The 19641-nt window shown below is 42.5% G+C and overlaps 1 protein-coding gene across 1 annotated transcript in view; it reads right to left on the bottom strand.

Moving 5' to 3' along the window:
- Window positions 1-19641, bottom strand: part of STK10 (serine/threonine kinase 10) — a 224033-nt gene that overhangs the window by 71476 nt on the left and 132916 nt on the right. The window contains exons 5-7 of the mRNA XM_077472770.1: window positions 8994-9066; window positions 3712-3906; window positions 902-983 (exon numbers count right to left, since the gene is read on the bottom strand). Of these exons, the coding sequence (XP_077328896.1) occupies window positions 902-983; window positions 3712-3906; window positions 8994-9066 (350 nt within the window). The remainder of the gene's footprint in view (window positions 1-901; window positions 984-3711; window positions 3907-8993; window positions 9067-19641) is intronic.

The following is a 19641-nucleotide window of genomic DNA, read 5'->3' as shown; positions in this document are numbered from 1 at the left end:
GAGTGCAAAATCAAGTGCAGCTCTGCATGATAGCCAATCAGCTTCTAATTTCAGCTTGCTCAATTAGACTTTGACAATACAAAAAAAAATATGAAAATTGATTGTTTTCTATGCAGAGTGGCACCAGATTTTGCACTCTCCAGTTTTAGTAAAAAAAACCCTAATGTATTACAGCCAATGCAAGCCTTCGAGGGGAGCTAAAGGTCAATATAAAAAAATAAATAAAAGAGAAATATTGCACACTGCCACTTCACTATAGGAACATTGCATTGATATACAGGATTTGCTAAAATTTCAACTTTACCTCTATCCCTGCCTCTCATATTGCATGCATCTTAGGTTGAGAGTTTTGACATGCACTTTACAGCCTTGAAAGCTATTAAAATACATCACTATATTATATATATTTTTTTAAAAGTGCTGAATAGATTTTGGCAGTGTTTAATTGATACTTCCTATGAGATGTTCACTAATCATTTAGTATTATAGAAACATGAAGTCCCTAAAAGCATTCAAAAAGCTCTTACTTCGTAATACCCAATACGTGTACTGCAATATGGGTCTTACAATACGTATATCTGTGCATAATTATGGTGGGTATGTGTAGGTTTTGTATGTATGGGGAAGGGTGATGAGTGTTCTTTGTCTTTTTTTTTTCTCTTTTGGACTTAAACTTGTTTTTTCAACCATTCCTCGACATAACATATTACATACATAATGTGGGCATCTAAAATCGGGCACAGTCATGATGCAATATTGAGCAGTGAAGGGGTTATAGATGCAACAAAATTTCTCCTGATCTCTCTATATTAAAACATTACCAAAAACAAAAGAACAATATTAGCAAAAACGTTGAGATCTTGTAGATAATGCTCATTGTGTCTGAAGATGTTTGGCTTACCTCCAGAAGCTGCGCTGCACTTGGCCTTGTTTCAGAGTTCTTATCAAGGGCTTTTTTCAGGAAGTCCCGAAACTCTAGAGACCTTCCAATGATACAAATAGTTTGTGATGTCATTAGATACAATATGATAGAAAACATGACCAAAAGCTTAATGCATTCTTCTTTCACGTGCTCATTTCCCTATGCATATCTGGCAAAACTCTCAACAAAACAGACAGAAATCAATGATTCAGAGGACATGCTTCCAAACAATCAAAATTGTCTAATTGTATATAGAAAAATTGAAAAAGATACATTTATGCACACACAGAACAACATTATGGTGACACAATAACAGACTTTAAGAGGATAACCCAAACACATATTTGTTTTTTTGAAACAAGCAATATGCAACAAAAACTCAGAGCAACTAACCCGGAATCATTGTTCGGCCATGGCTGGTGTTGGACGTTTCAATCATCCCAGCACCATGGTTGGTATGATGTCAGGATGATTGAAGTGCATTATTTTTATTATTACATAGTTCAAACATAATTATTACATAGTACAACCATGATGCAGAAGTGAGAGCCCTGAGCATGTCACTTGCCACTGTCACCTACCACCAGTTGTAGCTTGTCACTTCTCCTGCCACGAGATGAGGCTGTCATTTGCCATGCTGCCTGCCACCAGATGAGGCTATCACTTGCCACGCTGGGTGCCACCAGATGAGGCCGTCACCTGCCACTCTGGGTGCCACCAGATGAGGCCATCACTTACCACGCTGGCTGCCACCAGATGAGGATGTCACTTGCCACGCTGGCTGCCACCAGATGAGGATGTCACTTGCCACGCTGGCAGCCACCAGATGAGGATGTCACTTGCCACTTCGCCTCCCAGTGCCACCAGAGGTGGATTGTCATAGCATTGGTGGCAGCACTGGTCCATTTAGCAGAGGCAGGCCTCTGTACAGTGGTCAGTTCTAAGTGAGGGCGGTAGAGCAGTGATGTGGTGCAAGAAGTCATATCTCTGATCCCCCTGCTGCACCTCAGTCATTGAAGAGGCCAGCGTTGTGAGAGCGGAAGAGCGGTGATGTGGGGCGGGCTGAGAGAGATGATGTTACCTCTGCTAGCCAGCCCGCTTCTCTTAAACATCCGCCTGCCTCTCTGCTTCACCTGCCTTTCTCATCCACCAGCTTACCTGCCTTTCTCGCTCATGCTGACTGGACTGTGGAATGTTCGGCCTGGCCACAGGGGGCACTGTCTCCGGTGGCAGGCATGGAACTATGGTCTGGTTAAGTGCTTGAATTATTCCCTCTCGGAGTCAAGCCAGTGGGAGTGGCCCTCCCACTGTGCCCTCTGGGAGAGGCTATTTAAGACACGGACATCACGTGGTTCAGGGTTCCGGTCCAGTATGCTGTGCTGGGTATATGGTCCTGGTCCTCCCGACCAGCCCCCAGGAAGGCTATGGCCTGGGGTGCGGTTCCACCCGACTTTGATGCCTCGGGGCTGGCTAGCCCAAGGCAAGGGAACTGAGGAAGGACTCTGAGGTGGATGGGTGCTGTCTCTGGTCTGGGAGAGACCCAGTATACTTTGAGCATTCTAGGGGAGGACTCTTTAGAATACCACGCGTGAGGTTGGTTCCTTAACAAGAGCCTGGAAGGGCTGAAGTAACCGAGAGAATCTGGTCTTGGGGATATCGCCAAGTGGGCTGAAAGATCCAGGTATCCTGCAAGTGTTCTACAGCTTAGTTTCCCTACGTGTTCTGCTACAACATCGGCGATAAAGACTTTGTTGCTGAGTAAGCACCTTGTTGGCTGCTAGGCTTTGTGAGAGAGGGACTGTCCAACCTGAGTGCTCATCCAGCTGTGAATGGTTATTCTCTGGATGCAGTCAAAGTAAGCAAGTTCTTTAACGTTTATAGACTTTGACATTGAGAGTACCTGAGCTTTCCTTTCCAACCCTCTGATCCCAAGTTAAAAGACTGTTCAGTGGTTGATGTTTGCAAATAAAATCTGCAAAACTGGATCTATTGTCAGTCTCAAGTTACTGGGTCATCTACTATGGGACATCCCCTAGACGTGTCACAAGGAGAACAAAAGGTAACGGTAAGCCCAAAAATAACCAGCAGCTCCTTTGGGGGTTAGTGCTACACATACAATTGGACAGGAAGAGAGAATGAACTACCACAGTGCTCCACAGCCCCGTGTTAGTTCATTGAAAACTACAAGCCGACAGCTGCAGAGGCTGCCGGACATGGTCATTTTCCATTCACAGAACACTCTGAATGAGTGAAGTGGCAGGCCAGGCAGAGCCCTGCTTGGCCAAGTTTTCTTCAAAATTGTGAAAGCAGGGGGAGGGGGAAAAAAATCCCTGCTAGCCATTAGATCGAGGAGGTGTGGGGACTGGTCCATTCGTAACATGTTACACCCTGAATATGGGTGAAAAATATAACATGTTACCAACTTATCCTTTAAGAGAAACTAAGAAATGGTTGGCTGCATTTTGCATATTTTCATTCCTCTGCACCACCTTGCTGAATATGCTTAAAGATGTTTTAGGTTCTCAAACTCCTAATTCCCATTTTGAGTTCTCTTCCCTCCTGCCTTTCAAACACTCCATAAATAAAACACACATTCGCATCCAGCAATACTTGAATGTGTGTTTTGATCATCAACAACCACTAATATAAAGCAGATTCCAGCTTCTACAAAGTAGTATGTTCAGAGGAAAAATATTTTTGGAATTTCTAGCAATACATCCTGTTATGATTTGAACTTGAATGTTCTAAACCTCTCCACCATGCCATAAAACAGAGCACAGAATCCTTACCACTTTGAAGGGGCAGCAAGCGTGGGTGGCTCGGACTTGGCGATTTTCAAGAGGACACGCATGGGATTAAGTTCATGGTGTGGGGGTTCAATCTGAGCCATTTCAATCAGCGTTATTCCTAAGGACCAGATATCTGCTTTATAATCGTATGGAGCATCTTTCATAGTCTCACACATCACCACCTCAGGGGCCATCCTGCAAACAGAAGTTGACATCAATTAATTATTAGTCTTTTTTTTTTTTTTTGTAAACTCTTTATCAGTCTTGCTGCTGTATGAACAAAGAGGCTTTGGCATAGGATAAAACTATGCAAATAAAAAGCATATTGATGCAAAACATTCTCCTCACATCTGGATATCAACAGGCCATAATATTTAACAAAACAACAAGCTGTGGCATTTACATTTTTTAAAATTAAACCAGCCATCTCTTCCAGTACTAGAAAATGATGCTGAAAACACCAATGAACCAAAGGAATCAGAATTTCCCATTTCATTTGTATCATATGCACATTGTATAGAAAAGCACAGTAGTGTAATTCAGCAGCTGGAGGATTGCTAATGCTTTATTTCAGTGTTTGTTATATACATGGAGACGATAACTCAAAGATATGCCAAGATGACCAGTGAAATGCTGCTATTCTAGTAACACCAGTATAAAAAGATGTGGTATGTTAAAACTTTATGTTAGCTTAAAAAAATTATCAAACATGACACAGAAATTTGTACATTAAGGCTGGATCCACACTGAAGAACAGAGCAGCTCACAGCAACGGTCCCCATTCACCATTTCAGCACTGTGCTCTCCCATTCATTTCAATGAGACTTTTCACACTCGGGTGGTGCTCTTGTGGGACATTAGGAAGCGGCATCTTTGGGGCGGTTCGGGAGACCTGTATTTAGCGCTCCCAAAATGCCTTGCCTATTAAAATGATTGGGCAGCGCTTCCAAAGCACCTGAAAAGCGTTTTGGAAGCACCGCAACGCGGGCACTTTTAACCCCTTCTTTGGGGTGAAAAGTGATCCACTAGCGGCCGAATAGTGCCGCTTAAAACGAACGGCGCTTTAGTGCCAATGTGACCCCAGAGTGAAAGGGGTCAAAGAGAGCAGGACACTTTTTCATACAAGTACATGGTACAGCAGGCACAGATCAGGAATATGAAATGTTGGGTTTACATACTGTAAAATAAATGAGGTAGGAGAAAAAAAAAAGCTTACACTGGGACACTAATGAAACAAAGGTCATTAAACAAATGTATTCTAGAAAGCATTTACTCAAACATAGTTGTAAAGGATAGAACCAGTATACCTGGAAAAACTGCAAAAAATATAGAACATAGATCCACTCCCTAGTGTGGAAATTCAGCACAAATTAGAAAGTAGATCTACAGTACAATTCATAGTAAACTCTGGGTGAAGAAAAAGTATAGCTTTTTGATAAAACGGACAATTAGCACTTATATTACTCTTTAGATTTAGGTGATTCAGTACAGCAGCCCTAAAAATCTTTTGTAGAAGCACATGACTACAATAACTGATGTTTATGGGAAACAAACAAACAATCAGGAACAATTTTCCGGTATTAAACGTAAACCTGGCATTCATGAAGATGTGCAGATTAAAGAGTAACTCCACTTTTGCTGAGAAACGAAAAAAAACATTCCCTTCTGGGTGATCTATGTATATTGCTGAGATTTTACCAAACTATGTTACAGATTCCTACCTTTTGTTATTCTGAAGAAATAGCTGTTTATTTCTGAGTGTCCATGTTCATAGTGACTCTAATGGGAGTGATTTTATAATTATCAGCTGATGCACCTGCAGGGGTCTAATGTGGAAATTGCAGGGTCCGCATCCTTTTAGATGTGATGTCCCTTTAGGAGTATCTCACCAAAAATGAAATTTTTGTTTTTGCAGGGAATGCAAAAAAAACTGTTTGCAGACGTCTGGGAAAATGAGTAGGTCATCACATAAACAGGAAACAACATTTTTAGGAGGTACTCTGTACGCCATCTGGGTACAGAATGCCTCCATGTAGACATATTGTATTTTACATGAAATTACAGTGCAGAAGATTGAAAGAGATAACATTCAATTACAGTATGACTTTAGTTGCAATTGTATACACTATATTTTTTTTTTTATTTGCTATATTTTTTTCCCATGAAAGTGGAGTTACCCTTTAATGGTATCTAGCTTAACGAGTATGCACATCTAAAAGGGATATCTTCTTTGAAAAAATGCCATTTGCACACAGCTCATGTGCTATAGGAACATGCTTCACATTTACACCCCAAATCACTCGTATATAAGGGGCTAGCAGTTCCCCAGTTTGTTCCTCATGACCATTTTGCTTGCCCTCCACTGAGCTAGTTCACCACATCTATCAGCTTCACATGAGGAAAACATTTAAGTAGATACAGATTACCTAATAGAGCTGCATACGCAAAGAAACGAGGGAGAGCAACTAGCAGTACAGTACAACCTCCACTGAGATCATGCCTGTATAAATCCTTTCTGTAAAGTAATATTAACAGGAGACACTCCATTCTCCTGCAATGTTTTAAAGTGGTATTAAACCCAGAACCAAAAACGTAACATATTGCAGCATACCAATCATGTGATGGCTGCATCAATTTTCCTTTCTTAGGCTTTTTTTCCCCCTCCGTTTTTACCTGGGGATCTGGCCAGTATGGATAGGCGAATGGTTCGGCACAAGCATGAGTTCGGGCCGAACTTTGGTTGTTTGGACGTTCTCTTAACAACCAAATTATCGGGTCTTTTGACCGTTTGTTTGGCCCGCCGAACAACCACAATGCACTGTGCCGCCGCACAGTGCATTGAAAGCCCCGATTGGCTGAAGCAATGAAAACTTCGCCCAATCAAGGCACAGAGCACTGTCAGAGCCATGGTTTGACGTGGTCATGATGACTGTATCCAATCCTGGCTCACTGGTCTTAATCCCACCTCACACTTTAAAAGTATTCTTTCCATAGCGGCCATTTGTAGTACGATAGCGACATGGAGAGAGATAGATCAGGGCTCTGTTTAGTGCCATTAGACAGTGTGCTATGTTGATTCTATTGACAGTGTAGAATATCAGTTTAGTGTGCATCTAGGGATAGTTCAGTGTGACTGTAGTGCAGTCATTCATCTTTACATTAGTGTGAATGTAGGGATAGTTCAGTGTGAGTGTAGTGACCATTTAACACAGTATATTTAATTGTGTTACTGCAAGTTCAACACCGTATATTTCAGTGCGTTACGTGCCGTTTAACGCAGTACATTTCTGGGCTAGTGCGTAGTTCTCATGCAGCTGCCAGAGTGGCAAAATCTCCTTGTCAACAGCTTTTCCTACCATAGCCCCATATCAGGCATGGAGGAGTCAGCAGAGTTATTTGAACACAGCATCAGCCACTTGTTCCTCGATGATGCACAGCCATTACTCAATTCAGATTTTGGTTCAGAGGTTGAGGAATGCAGGAACATGAGCCTACAGAGAGGGGAGAACACTGGTACACAAATTGGCATTCATGTGGAGCTGTTAACTCCTGGCCCACTTCCCTCAGCATAGCTGTGGGTTTTTTTTTAGTACATGTGCAGCCGATTTTACCATTGCTATTTGTTGCATCAAGTGATGCATTTCTAATTTTTTTTTAGTTCCCAACCTCCAGGGCTGTCAGCTTCCACATCCCATCTGCATCACATGGTGGATGGTTATCTAGGGCAGAAAAAACAGATGGAGAGCTTTCCAGTCGACAATCCACTGGCTTACTGGGTCATGAGAATAGACCACTGGCCAGAACTTGCCCAGTATGCTATTGAGCTGCTGGGCTGCCCTGTAGTGTGCTTTCCGTACAGGCATTCAGTGCTGGAGGTTTTGTTACTGATCATAGAACGTGTCTGTCCACAGACTCCATGGACCGTTTGACATTTATAAAAATGAATCAGACCTGGATTACCAGCAGCTATGAATCCCCTGATGCAGATGTCGCCGATTAAGTGTTTTTAGAATGTGGAATCTCTGCAGGACTTCTAGGCTGCCTAGTGTTGATTTCATCTGGAAGAATGTTTTTGGTGTAGGTTTCATGGGCACAATAAACCAAAGACCAATTGTTACGCACATGTGTGACAGGTGAATAGCATTGCAATTTTTGACAGCAAGACCAATTCTAGCTTTCATCAAGAGTACCTCTATAGGAATACAGTGTGAAGGCATCACCAAAACCCAAAGACCAATTTTTCCGCATCCGTTACAGAAGTAGAAATACAAAATGTCAGCGGTAGAGACACCAGAATTTATCCAATAAAAGTCTCCAATTTTGCTCCCAGTACTTCTGGTGAACTGGCAAGCACCAGTGGCTTAGTACATCCTGGTCGTACATACAGCACTGCAGTAACACTTGGTGACATGGCGATTAGTGCAGTTCAAGCTGGTGAGGTGTCTATTACAACTAGTGCCCCGCAGCCACCAGGAAGACAAAGACAGACCCATTGAGCCAACAGTGCCCTTCCTGCTACATTTGCCAATCCGAATTGGTAGCCCACCACTTCTGCACCCCCATTCACTGGCCAACCGGGAATTCAGGACACGATACAAGCAGATCTTGCGGTTCATGCATTTCAATGACAATGAACTCTGTCGTCCTCGGAGTGACCCTGAATACGATGGGCTCTACAAAATTCAGCCCCTCGTAAACCTTTGCAGCCTTGTTTACTCCCAATCAAGTTGTCCACATTGAGGAGTCCCGATTAAGTTTTCTGGCCGCTTGTCATTCAAACAGTATCTTCCCAGCAAGCGTGCCAGATATTCGGTCAAGATGTATAAGCTGTGCGACAGGGCAACAGGCTATACATATAATTTTATGGTTTACGAGGGAAGAGATAGTTCCATAGAGCCGAAGAACAGCCCAGACTACATAGGGAGCGCTGGTAAGATTGTGTGGGACTTGGTGTCAACTTATTGATACTATTGATAATTAATCAAATGAATGGGCTGCCATGCCCATGGAAACGCAGCTTGAAAAAAACGATTAGGTGTCATCCTAGCCTAAGAATTGGTAAGCAGCAATATAAAAAAATGTTTGCTTTTGTGTTTAATATCACTTTAACTCATCCATGCTTTGAATAAGTTAATTAAAGAGAGCAGTTTGCAAAGTGTGGACCTGGCTTACAAGGAGGATATGGACTGGGTGACTTCAAACTTCAAATGGAAATGCACTTTAGATCCTACATGGCCAACTAAAACATTCCCCACACTTAATAAAAACATTTACTTTCTTACCAGTATGGAGTTCCGATGAAGGAATCCCTTCTCTGTAGAGTCTTCACATTTTTTGCAGAAACACCAAAATCCGCTGAAAACAAACAGACAGAATTAAACTCTCTCTTAAAACACAACTGTCAATTTGGGGAAATTTGCATTTACTGATGTCAAATAAATGACATGATTGGAAGAAAAAACAAAAAAACAAACATTCTAAATAAAAATACATTTTAATTAGCTATATTTTGGCTTTAACAGACATTTAGGTGACAAGAGAGTAATTCCTTCCACATGTCTAAGGAGGCATGACTAATGTTGCATTATTCTTATATCTTCTCAACTTTTCTTTGATCGCAAGCACCAGTCATCTCCATTTTGCAAACATCTATGTTTGCTGGTAACCTGTTCTACGGTCTATATATCCAATGCCATAGAGTCCCATCAATCAGAAAGAAGGGGGGGGGGGAATAAAGTGTACACGCTCAATCTGAAGCTCGCATTACAAACCAACTATATACAGTACTCTTTGTACAATCAATTTAAGATTTACTAAATCTATATAAAAATGAGGACCTACCTAAACTATCCATTCAATCTGTATCTAATCAGGGAGGCCTGTGTGCTACATAATGGTACTGTAAGTAGACCTAAAGGATATTGCATGGTCAGATTTTAACATGCGTGGTGAGCTGTTTTTTTTCCAGAACAGCAACAGCTGCAACAATTTCCTCAACGTATAAACCTGAACTTCAAGCAGATATAAAAACATACAAATGAATGAATCCCTGTATTCATTAATGCATAATTAAATGTATTTTTGAAGAGACACTGTCACCTTGCCAATGCAGAACAAAGTCACATTGTTTCTGGAAACAGAATATCCCAACAAAACATACTTTCCTAACCTGTTTGACCCTTTCGCTTCAATAGGCACAGATGTCAACTGTCAGAAAAGTCCACTTAACAGTGCTTGAGCCCAATTGACTACTTTGCCCCAGGACTGTCACAAGGAAGCAAGCCACAATCTCCTTCATACCGCAAAGTGATTGTAAACCTCAGATATGAAATATGACCAAAGCATATCCCCCTATAGTGTGTACTAGTCTCAATCCAGAGCACTAAGTGTGATTTCGGTCTGCTGCTTCATTCCTCTGCCATCTGCAAGAGTCACTTCTGACAGATTTTCCTGACACTAAGAGAAAAATGGTGACAGGAGAGGGAGCTCCAGCAGATTGACAGCCTGTGTGCAGGGGGTGTTGTTCCTGTCCTTCAATCAGCTCTCAGAGCTCTCCTCACGGATGTAACTATAGCTCTCTGCCCCCTGCTTTTCAGAGCTGAGAGACATGCTGTAAATTCTGTACTTTGAATGGATGTAGGGGGCAGACAGCAGTAGATAAACATATACAACTTATGTAGGAAGATTTGTTTCATCTCTGTATCACCTGAGGCCGGTCACTTCACTGGGTATATTTAAGAGTTACAACTACTTTAAGCGGTAGAAAGTAGTGTCACTGGCTGAGGAGACACTGTTACCTTGCCCTGCATGAGCAGTTGACATTTTTTTAATGCCAACAGTTTAAAGGGGTTGTAAAGCTCTGTTTTTTATTTTCTAAATAGGTTCCTTTAAGCTAGTGCATTGTTGGTTCACTTACCTTTTCCTTCGATTTCCCTTCTAAATTTTTTTTTCTTTGTCTGAATTTCTCACTTCCTGTTTCTCCTCAGTAAACTTCACACCATCATCCGAGAGGTGTTTAGTCAGCCAGAACAGCTTACTGAACAGCTTAATGAAGAGGAACAGGCAGTGAGAAATTCAGACAAAGAAAACAAAGAAAAAAAAAACATTTAGAAGGGAATTTGAAGGAAAAGGTAAGTGAACCAACAATGCACTAGCTTAAAGGAGCCCATTTAGAGAATAAAAAATTAACCTTTACAACCCCTTTAAGTACCCAAATTTAATTTGGTGTGACCTACTTGCAATCTCTGTACAGCAGAACACAGACTGGGAGATAGAGAAGCAGCACAAGGAGCCAAACAATTGTACTGAAATACTTATGTGCATACAAGTAAAATGTTGATAGGAGGAGAGAATGGAACAGGGAGACAGAGTGATGCGCTCATCAGTCTGCTGCTTTTCCTTTTACTGTCTAACCACAAGCTGGAGACAGGGAAAGACCTGTAACTGCTACGTAAATGCAGTCAAGCAAAATTAAGTCTTCTACCATACCAGACAGGGCTTTGCTGTGTGGCAGAGCTGTGTAAATCCCAGAACTGGATGGAAGGAAATACAAACTCATTGGCTGACAAAACAGCACCTTTATGTTTTTCTTCTGGGTATTTAGGTGTTTGCTTGGCATTTAGTTTAAGGAGTGGACTTTTTCTTTTTCTTTAAAGTAATATTCCCTAAACACATCCTAAGGAACTCCTAGCAGTTATTACAGATACTTGCATAACTGTGTAAAATAACATTTTCAGTAAACACTTTTTATTCTTTTATGGTTGCACAAACCCAACAAAAATAATTTACATAATGATCCAAATTTAAAGTCAATTATATTTCTTTAAAAATACATTTTTATTTTCTTTTTGTTTGTGGTGCCAAAAACGTCTATGCCAGTGATGGCAAACCCGTAGCACGTGTGCCACAGCCTCCACGCAGAGCCCTCTCTGTGGGCACACCAGGAAGAAGAGCACCCATCGACACTGACCGGCCATCCATACAAGCTGTCTCATCCACACCACAACCCCCATCGAACTACATCTCTGACAAGTCTTTAGGGCCATTGGTGAAGTGTCAGAGGTGGGCGTGAATTAGAAGAAATAGCTCCCACACAGCTCTGAGGCCAGGGGTGACGTGTGGGCGGGAATCCATTCATACAAGCTGAATCTCGCCCCCCCCCCCCCTCCATCGAAAATACATCTCCCACAAGTCTGAGGCCAGTGTTGACGTGTATGGGGTGAGCGTGACCGAGAACAAGGCTCTGGTAATTACTAAGGCAGATCACCTGTGCAAAATAATGGAAAGCTTGAAAACATGACCTGTTGGGGCGCCTTGCGGACTGGAGTTGAAAAACACTGGACTAGAGGGTGAAGAACGTAACTAATGAAGGTCAGCAGTTTTCGAAAAGGAAGATTGCAATTCTTTTAAGTCCAGCAAGTGCTCTTTAAAGGTGCTTTTAACCGAAAGCCTAAAATATATTACAACTTATCAATTTTAGATGTAGTGGATGCATTTGATTTCTTTTTTAGGTCTTTTCACTTTTGTTTTCACATGGTGATGGTAAAAATGGAAAAAAAAACTGTTGCTATATTAACAATAAAAGTGTTACCTGGAGTTTGGCGTTTTAATTTGTTAGGCCCCATTCACACCTGTGTGATGTGTACATGCGCATTTGTTGCTGGACAGCATAGGGCAGTCAATTCACTTAAATGGGCTGCCACACATTTGACAAAACACACCAAAGTAGCTTTCTGCACCTTTTTTTTTGCCAGTGAGCCTTGTGTGTTTTCAGAATATGCGTTTGTCGTACAACAAAATGCATGTCTGCTAGCCCTATGTGGGGTGTCATTAAGAGATAAAAACACCACAAACGCAATGTGTGTTTAGGCACATTTTCTATGCAAGTTCCTGCACTGCATAAGTGTGAATGAAGCTATAAAGTCCATCTTAATTTGCTAGTGCATCTAAACACTACCCTTTCTAAGACTGACAATTCTGCTTTTGGAAAAGGTGTCCCTGTTGCTCCTCAAGAGTGCTGGAACCAACGCATGACAGGAAGTTACTGGCCAAATCACCAGTTGAAAAAAATCTCCACAACAGAAAATTAATGCAGCCACCACATCTAAAGACTAGAACACTGCAATACAAAGCTTTGTTTTAGGCTTAATACCAATTTTAATCATTTGTGGCAGGTCGGGTTCGTGCCACTGCTTAAAATGGCGGTCTATGCCAGATGCTCGAAACAGGCACACTAATGGCTCAGGTGTCTGCTGGGTTTATGTTAGAGCCAGAATTAGAGGCGAGTGGTCCCCAATCTCCTGAGGAGATCAGTCTGTGAAGGAAGCTGTGAGGAGCACATTGCTCTATACTGTACAGGAGCCAACAAAGGTACAGCGTTTTGTGCACGAGCACTGGGACTGTGTGTTTGACAGTCTGGAGGATCAGGGCAGGAGGCCTAAGTTGTGAAGTTGGAAAAAGGAGCCAAGAGGCTGAACATTGTTTATCGTATTGATGGTGTGAACCCCCCTGCGTGGGAACATATCCCTGTGAACTTGTGTTTCATTTTGCTGTGTTACAAAATAAAAGTGGGCAGAAAAATCCCTGAAACTGATTTCTGGTGTGCAGTAAACTCAAGCTGAGCGATCTCCCAGCTGGGCCTGTCACTCAGCCACAGACAGAAGACAGAGCCCGAGCGGACAAATGGAGTATGGCTATGGTGGTTGCTCGAGCTGCTTTGTCTTCTGTCTGTGGCCGAGTGACAGGCAGATGTGACGACGTCCCCATCTGTGCTAGATAGACAGAACATCGATCCAATGATACATTGAATCAGTGTGACGTGTATCATAGGAGGCGGGAATTTGTTACAGTAGCCGCCGGGATATTCAAATCCGTTTCAGAGCTCTGTGTGATCAGGCTGTATTTCATGGGCACTGGTAAGGCTGCATTTAGTTGGCACTGGTAAGGCTGCATTTAGTTGGCACTGGTAAGGCTGCATTTAGTTGGCACTGGTAAGGCTGCATTTAAGGTTTGCCACATCCCTGACAGGGGTTTTTACAAGTTGGGATGTGAGTGTAACGACATGGCCCTTTAAAGAACAGAAACAAAAATATGTATGTTTTTAATTCTCTTCTGTGCAAATGAATGATAAGATTCTGCATTTTCATTTGGATCTCTGAACCGTTCTGTGAACCTTATTATACCACAGAACATAGTCAGAGATTACTTATGCAACCAAATGATTTGAAGAGGCTTACCAGGCCTTTACTTTTGGCCAGGCTAAACCTAGTACATACACTGTTCTACTTTGCAATGACCATTCAGTAATGCACACACGATATCTTCAATGCAGTTTCTAACATTTAATCCAGATGAACTCTGGCCGAAAATGTCACAACAGAGCTAGAAAAAAATGCCACAATGAATACTCTATTACAGTCATGAGATAATGCAAATGTGCAAACAAAACTGCAAAAATATCACAAGACAGGTAATGAGGAACCAAAATAACAGGCATTGCCAGGGTAATTTTACATGAAAAAAAATAAATAAAAAAATCTTCCCTCATTATTTATGTTACACCACTAAAACTGCAGTGATATATGACGGAAAGTTGAAATATTACTGTGGTAAAAGAAAAGCAGGATAAGGTTTCAAGCATTGTCTTTCTTGCTATGTGCTACTTATTTAACACCCAATTCTGGGAGAAAAACAATCACCTTTGCAGTGGGTCCAGGGGCGGACTGACAACTCATGGGGCCCCCTGGGCAATAGGAGATTATGGGGCCCCCAGGCAATCAGATTATGGGGCCACACAGTATACACACACAGTATACAATCACATAGTATACACAGACATGCTTCTATTGGCTGAGAAGGTACTGGAGAGGTGGGGCAGCTATAATCTCAGGATATTTAGACCAAAAGGATGTCAGTAAGGGACATTTCAGAGACAGATGTAAAAAAAAAAAAAAAACACAAATTTTTACATACTGTCCCTGGTTTTACTGAGGCTGGCAACCCTGATGGGGCCCCCTAGTGGCACGGGGCCCTCGGGCAGTGCCCGAGTGGCCCAATGGTCAGTCCGCCCCTGAGTGGGTCTGTGCTTGCTCCTTTTGTCCAGGGGAGAGGAGAAACAGTTTTAACTTACCTGATCTGCCAATCCCTTGGTAGTTGGCACTCCCCCACGATCTGGCAGTGGACTGTCCCTTGGCACCCTGAAGTCCAGAGTAGGGATGAGCCCAATGTTAGAGTGGAATGTAAATCCAACTTGAACATCGGGCGTTCGCCTGTTCGCCGAATATCGAACAATTTGGAGTGTTCGTGGCAAATTTGTAAGCCACGGAACACCCTTTAAAAAGTCTATGGGAGAAATCAAAAGTGCTAATTTTAAAGGCTTATATGCATGGCATTGTCATAAAAAGTGTTTGGGGACCTGGGTCCTGCCCCAGGGGACATGTATAAATGCAAAAAAAAAAAAAAGTTTTAAAAACTGACTTTTTTGGGAGCAGTGATTTTAATAATGCTTAAAAGTGAAACAATAAAAGTGAAATATTCTTTTAAATTTCGTACCTGGCGGGTGTCTATAGTATGCCTGTAAAGTGGCGCATATTTCCCATGTTTACAACAGTCCCTGCACAAAATGAAATTTCGAAAGGAAAACAATTTAAAAGTACTCGCAGCTATAATGAGTTGTCGGTCCCGACAATACACAAAAGTCATTGAAAAAAAAAATGGCATGGGATTCCCCCACAGTCCATTACCAGGTCCTTTTGGTCTGGTATGAATATTAAGGGGAACCCTGAACCAAAAAAAAAAAAAAATGGCGTGGGGGGTCCCCCTCAAAATCCATACCAGACCCTTATCCGAGCACGCAACCTGCCAGGCCACAGGAAAAGAGGGGGGGGACGAGAGAGCACCCCCCCTGAACCGTACCAGGCCACATTCCCTCGACATGGGGGGGTGCTTTGGGGTAGACAAAGCCCCGTGTCCCCATGTTGATGGGGACAAGGGCCTCATCCCCACAACCCTTGCCTGGTGGTTGTGGGGGTCTGCAGGTGGGGGGCTCATCAAAATCTGGAAGCCCCCTTTAACAAGGGGACCCCCAGATCCGGGCCTCCCCTGTGTGAAATGGTAATGGGGTACAAATGTACCCCTACCATTTCACCAAAAAGTGTTAAAATGTCAATAACATGCTGAACGGAATTAATGTGATGTCCCGCAATATGAATGTGAATATAAAGGCTTGTTTATTGTGGTTGCAGGGACATGTAGTGTGTGCACGTGCAGTAAAAGCACTTCCGCCAGTAATGGACGTGAGGACTATAAAGGGAAGGCCAATCCCCATGAATGCGTTATCATGATGAAACACGCCGGGCGTGGCTGTATGGCAACCAGCGGTGATGTCTGACGTCAAACCGGAATGGACAATCCAAGTCTGATGAGTCAGTGTGGGCGAGATACAGGTTTGAACACCACGGGTCCGCTGTGACCACAATACACCAACACTTGCTAGTAACAGGAGGATTGTTTTATGCTTGCTTTACTTGGAACTATGAGAGTTTAATAGTTGGAGATTTGTTTTTATTCATTAAATTGCTTTAAACGATATCACACTATTGGAGCACTTATTTTATTTTCATGTGGAGAGAATTTTTACCCTATGCACGGTTGGATATTGTTGGGAAGGTAAAAAAGTGTATATACCGTGCATGACAGTGCAAGGCACCTGAGATCAGCGAGTGTGTTTAAGGAGAGCGTAAGCACCTTCACATGCTGTGCGGTGGAAGATTTAAAGTAACAACTGTTATAGAAGCATATGTTTCGAGTCACAGAGAAAAAAAAAATGTAGACTATTTTATGGACTTTATTTCTTGTCACTTTTGTCACTGGTGATAGAGCGGCTTTCACTTGTCACTGGGTGTCATTTTATTTTATAGTATTGATTGTTACGATTTACAATAATTTGATATCAGCGCCACTATTTAATGTTGCATTTAGGTAGAGGGTCAATACAGTTTCCCGTCCACCTAAACTGACAGGCCGGGCAAGGAGAGCATTCAGAAAAGCAGCCAAGAGGTAATGGCAACTCCACAAATCTGATCTTTATGGAAGAGTGGCAAGAAGAAAGCCATTGTTGAAAGTAAGCCATAAGTCGCCCCATTTGCAGTTTGCGAGAAGCCATGTAGGAGACACAGCAAACATGTGGAAGAAGGTGCTCTAGTCAGGTGAGACCAAAATTGAACTTTTTGGCATAAATGCAAAATACTATGTATGGCGGAAAACTAACACTGCACATCACCCTAAACACACCACCCCCACTGTGAAACATGGCGGTGGCAGCATCATGTTGTGGGGCGCTTTTCTTCAGCAGGGACAGGGAAGCTGGTTAGAGCCAAATACAGGGCAAGAAGAAAACCTGATAAGGCTTCATTCTCACGAGGCAGATCCGCTGCCTCGGAGTCCGCCTGCTCAGCGGGAGATCTCTCCGTTGATCTCCACTGAGCCGGCGGATGACAGGTCCCTCTCTGCTCACTGAGAAGGGAGGGGCTTGTCGAGCACCGCTAGTTACTATGGAGAGATCGGATGAAAACGGACAGCGTACGGATGCGAACGTAGGTGCATCCATCTGATTTTAGCAGATCAGACTGGGTCGGATGCCAGTGGACATGTCACCGATGACATCCGTCACTCCACAGACTAGCATGGAGTGCCCTTTCAGGTCCGCCAGCAAAACTGACAGGCAGACCTGAATGGTCCGACAGTGTAAAAGGGGCCTTAGAGTCTGCAAAAGACTTGAGGCTAGGGCGGATGTTGACCTTCCAGCAGGACAATGACCCTAAACATACAGCCAGAGCTACAATGGAATGGTTTAGAGCAAAGCATATTCATGTGTCCGAATGGCCCAGTCAAAGTCCAGACCTAAATCCAATTGAGAATCTGTGGCAAGACTTGAAAATTGCTGTTCACAGATGTTCTCCATCCAATCTGACAGAGCTTGAGCTATTTTGCAAAGAAGAATGGGCAAAAAGGTCACTCTCTAGATGTGAAAAGAAGGTAGAGACATCCCTAAAAAGACTTGCAGCTGTAATTGCAGCGAAAGGTGGTTCTACAAAACTATTGACTCAAGAGGGCTGAATACAAATGCACGCCACACTTTTCACATTTGTAAAACATTTGGAAAACCATTTTTCATTTTCCTTCCACGTCACAATTAAGTGCCACTTTGTGTTGGTCTATCACATAAAATCCCCAAAAAATACATTTACCTTTTTGGTTGTAATATGACAAAATGTGGAAAATTTCAAGACGTATGAATACTTTTTCAATGCACTGTATATAATGACATTTGCATTTTTTTGTACTTCCTTTGAAATGCATAATAAAAATCATTGGGAAATTAAATACTTTACTCTTTTAATCCTTTGTTATCGCTTGGTGGTGATTTCCCTTACTTTACTGAGAACTACACTGTCCGATCAGGCCAGCTAAATACTGCCACATTAGGAATCCATCCAGGGCTTCCCTCCTAGTCTCAGTGAAATGGTAGGGGACTTCAGCTCACCACTGATAAATACTTATATTAGGTACAATGTGGCTAGATAGCTTTCTACAGGTTTTATGTTCTATTAAGACCATGTAATTTTATGTGTATAGGTAACTTGGATAACTTGAACTTGGACCGCTGTAAGAATTGTGATGGGAAACCCTGCATACTACTTTGGTCTTTTAGTTACAATATATAGTAGTGCCAAGTACTTGAAGACATTGCTAAGACTATTTAAGATATCATTTAGGCCTCAAAATATGGAACGTATTGTTAAGGTTAATAGGAACAATGTATTTCAAATTTCTGCAATTTATCAGCAATATCAGCTTTGCCAAACACTCAAATGACACGGATGATAAAACTTTGAATGCATGACACATTTTATTCCTAAAAGACCTCTGGACATATTTTGATCCAACATACTCCTGAGAGACACAAATCTAGTGTTGGGACTGCTAAACAGGTACTCGTTGTAAAGTCAGCTAAGATCAAACATATGAACTCGTTTCAGGATTTTACTGTCAGGGCAAGATCAATGCACAATGTTTCTATATATTGAAGCTGTTTAATGAATCTTTTTGAAGCCTTAAAGACACTGGGTGCTTTTTTCTCTGGTGAAGTTTGAGGGTCACAATTTTATGAGCTGTGAGCATTATTACCTAGACAAGCTAAATTTTTACTTTCTTCCCCCAGAGTGGAGTGATGGGACATGTTTCTATTTGTTAAGCTGGGAGGGACCACAGACTTGAAGATTTACAAGGCTTAACTCAATAACTTTAAATTACATCTCCTTGCAGTGCAAAGCCACTGGTTGACTTTAATGTAGACCTGGATACATATACTTACCTTTCTTTACCTCCCTGTAAGCTACAAGTCACCAGAGTCTATGGACTTTCCTGTGACATTGCTGGGCCCATGTGTGATTGAAGTCAAGAGAAGATTCTTCTTCTGTCTGGCCATCTCATGGTTTTACTTTAAGGCCGCGTACACACGCGCGGACTGTTGGCCCAACTTTGTCCGTCCAACAGTTTGAGCGAACAGTCCGCTCAAACTTAGCATGGACGGACATGGCCACACACGACGAACGAACAGTTTGCTGAAACCGTGCACGATGACGTGAACGGCACGTACGACGGGACGCAAAATACGACGTCCTATACACTGCATTATAACTTTCGGCTTGAAAATCCTTTCTGAGCATGCGCGGAACTTAGTTTGACGAACAAGCCTACACACGGGCGGACTGTTCGTTGAAACAAGGTTTCAGCGGACAGTTTTTCGGAATTTCCGTAAAACCTTGTCCGTCCAACTGTCCGCTGAAAGCCCACACACGAGCGGACTGTCCGCCCAAACACTGTTCAGCGGACAAGGTTGGGCCAACAGTCCGCGCGTGTGTACGCGGC

This window comes from Lithobates pipiens, unplaced genomic scaffold (assembly GCF_037356315.1).
Source record: "Lithobates pipiens isolate NorthernLeopardFrog02 unplaced genomic scaffold, aLitPip1_a1.2 Scaffold_8, whole genome shotgun sequence".
NCBI classification, from domain to species: Eukaryota; Metazoa; Chordata; class Amphibia; order Anura; family Ranidae; genus Lithobates; species Lithobates pipiens.
The sequence above is the reverse complement of the archived record's forward strand: the minus strand, read 5'-3'. Positions and strand labels throughout refer to the sequence as shown.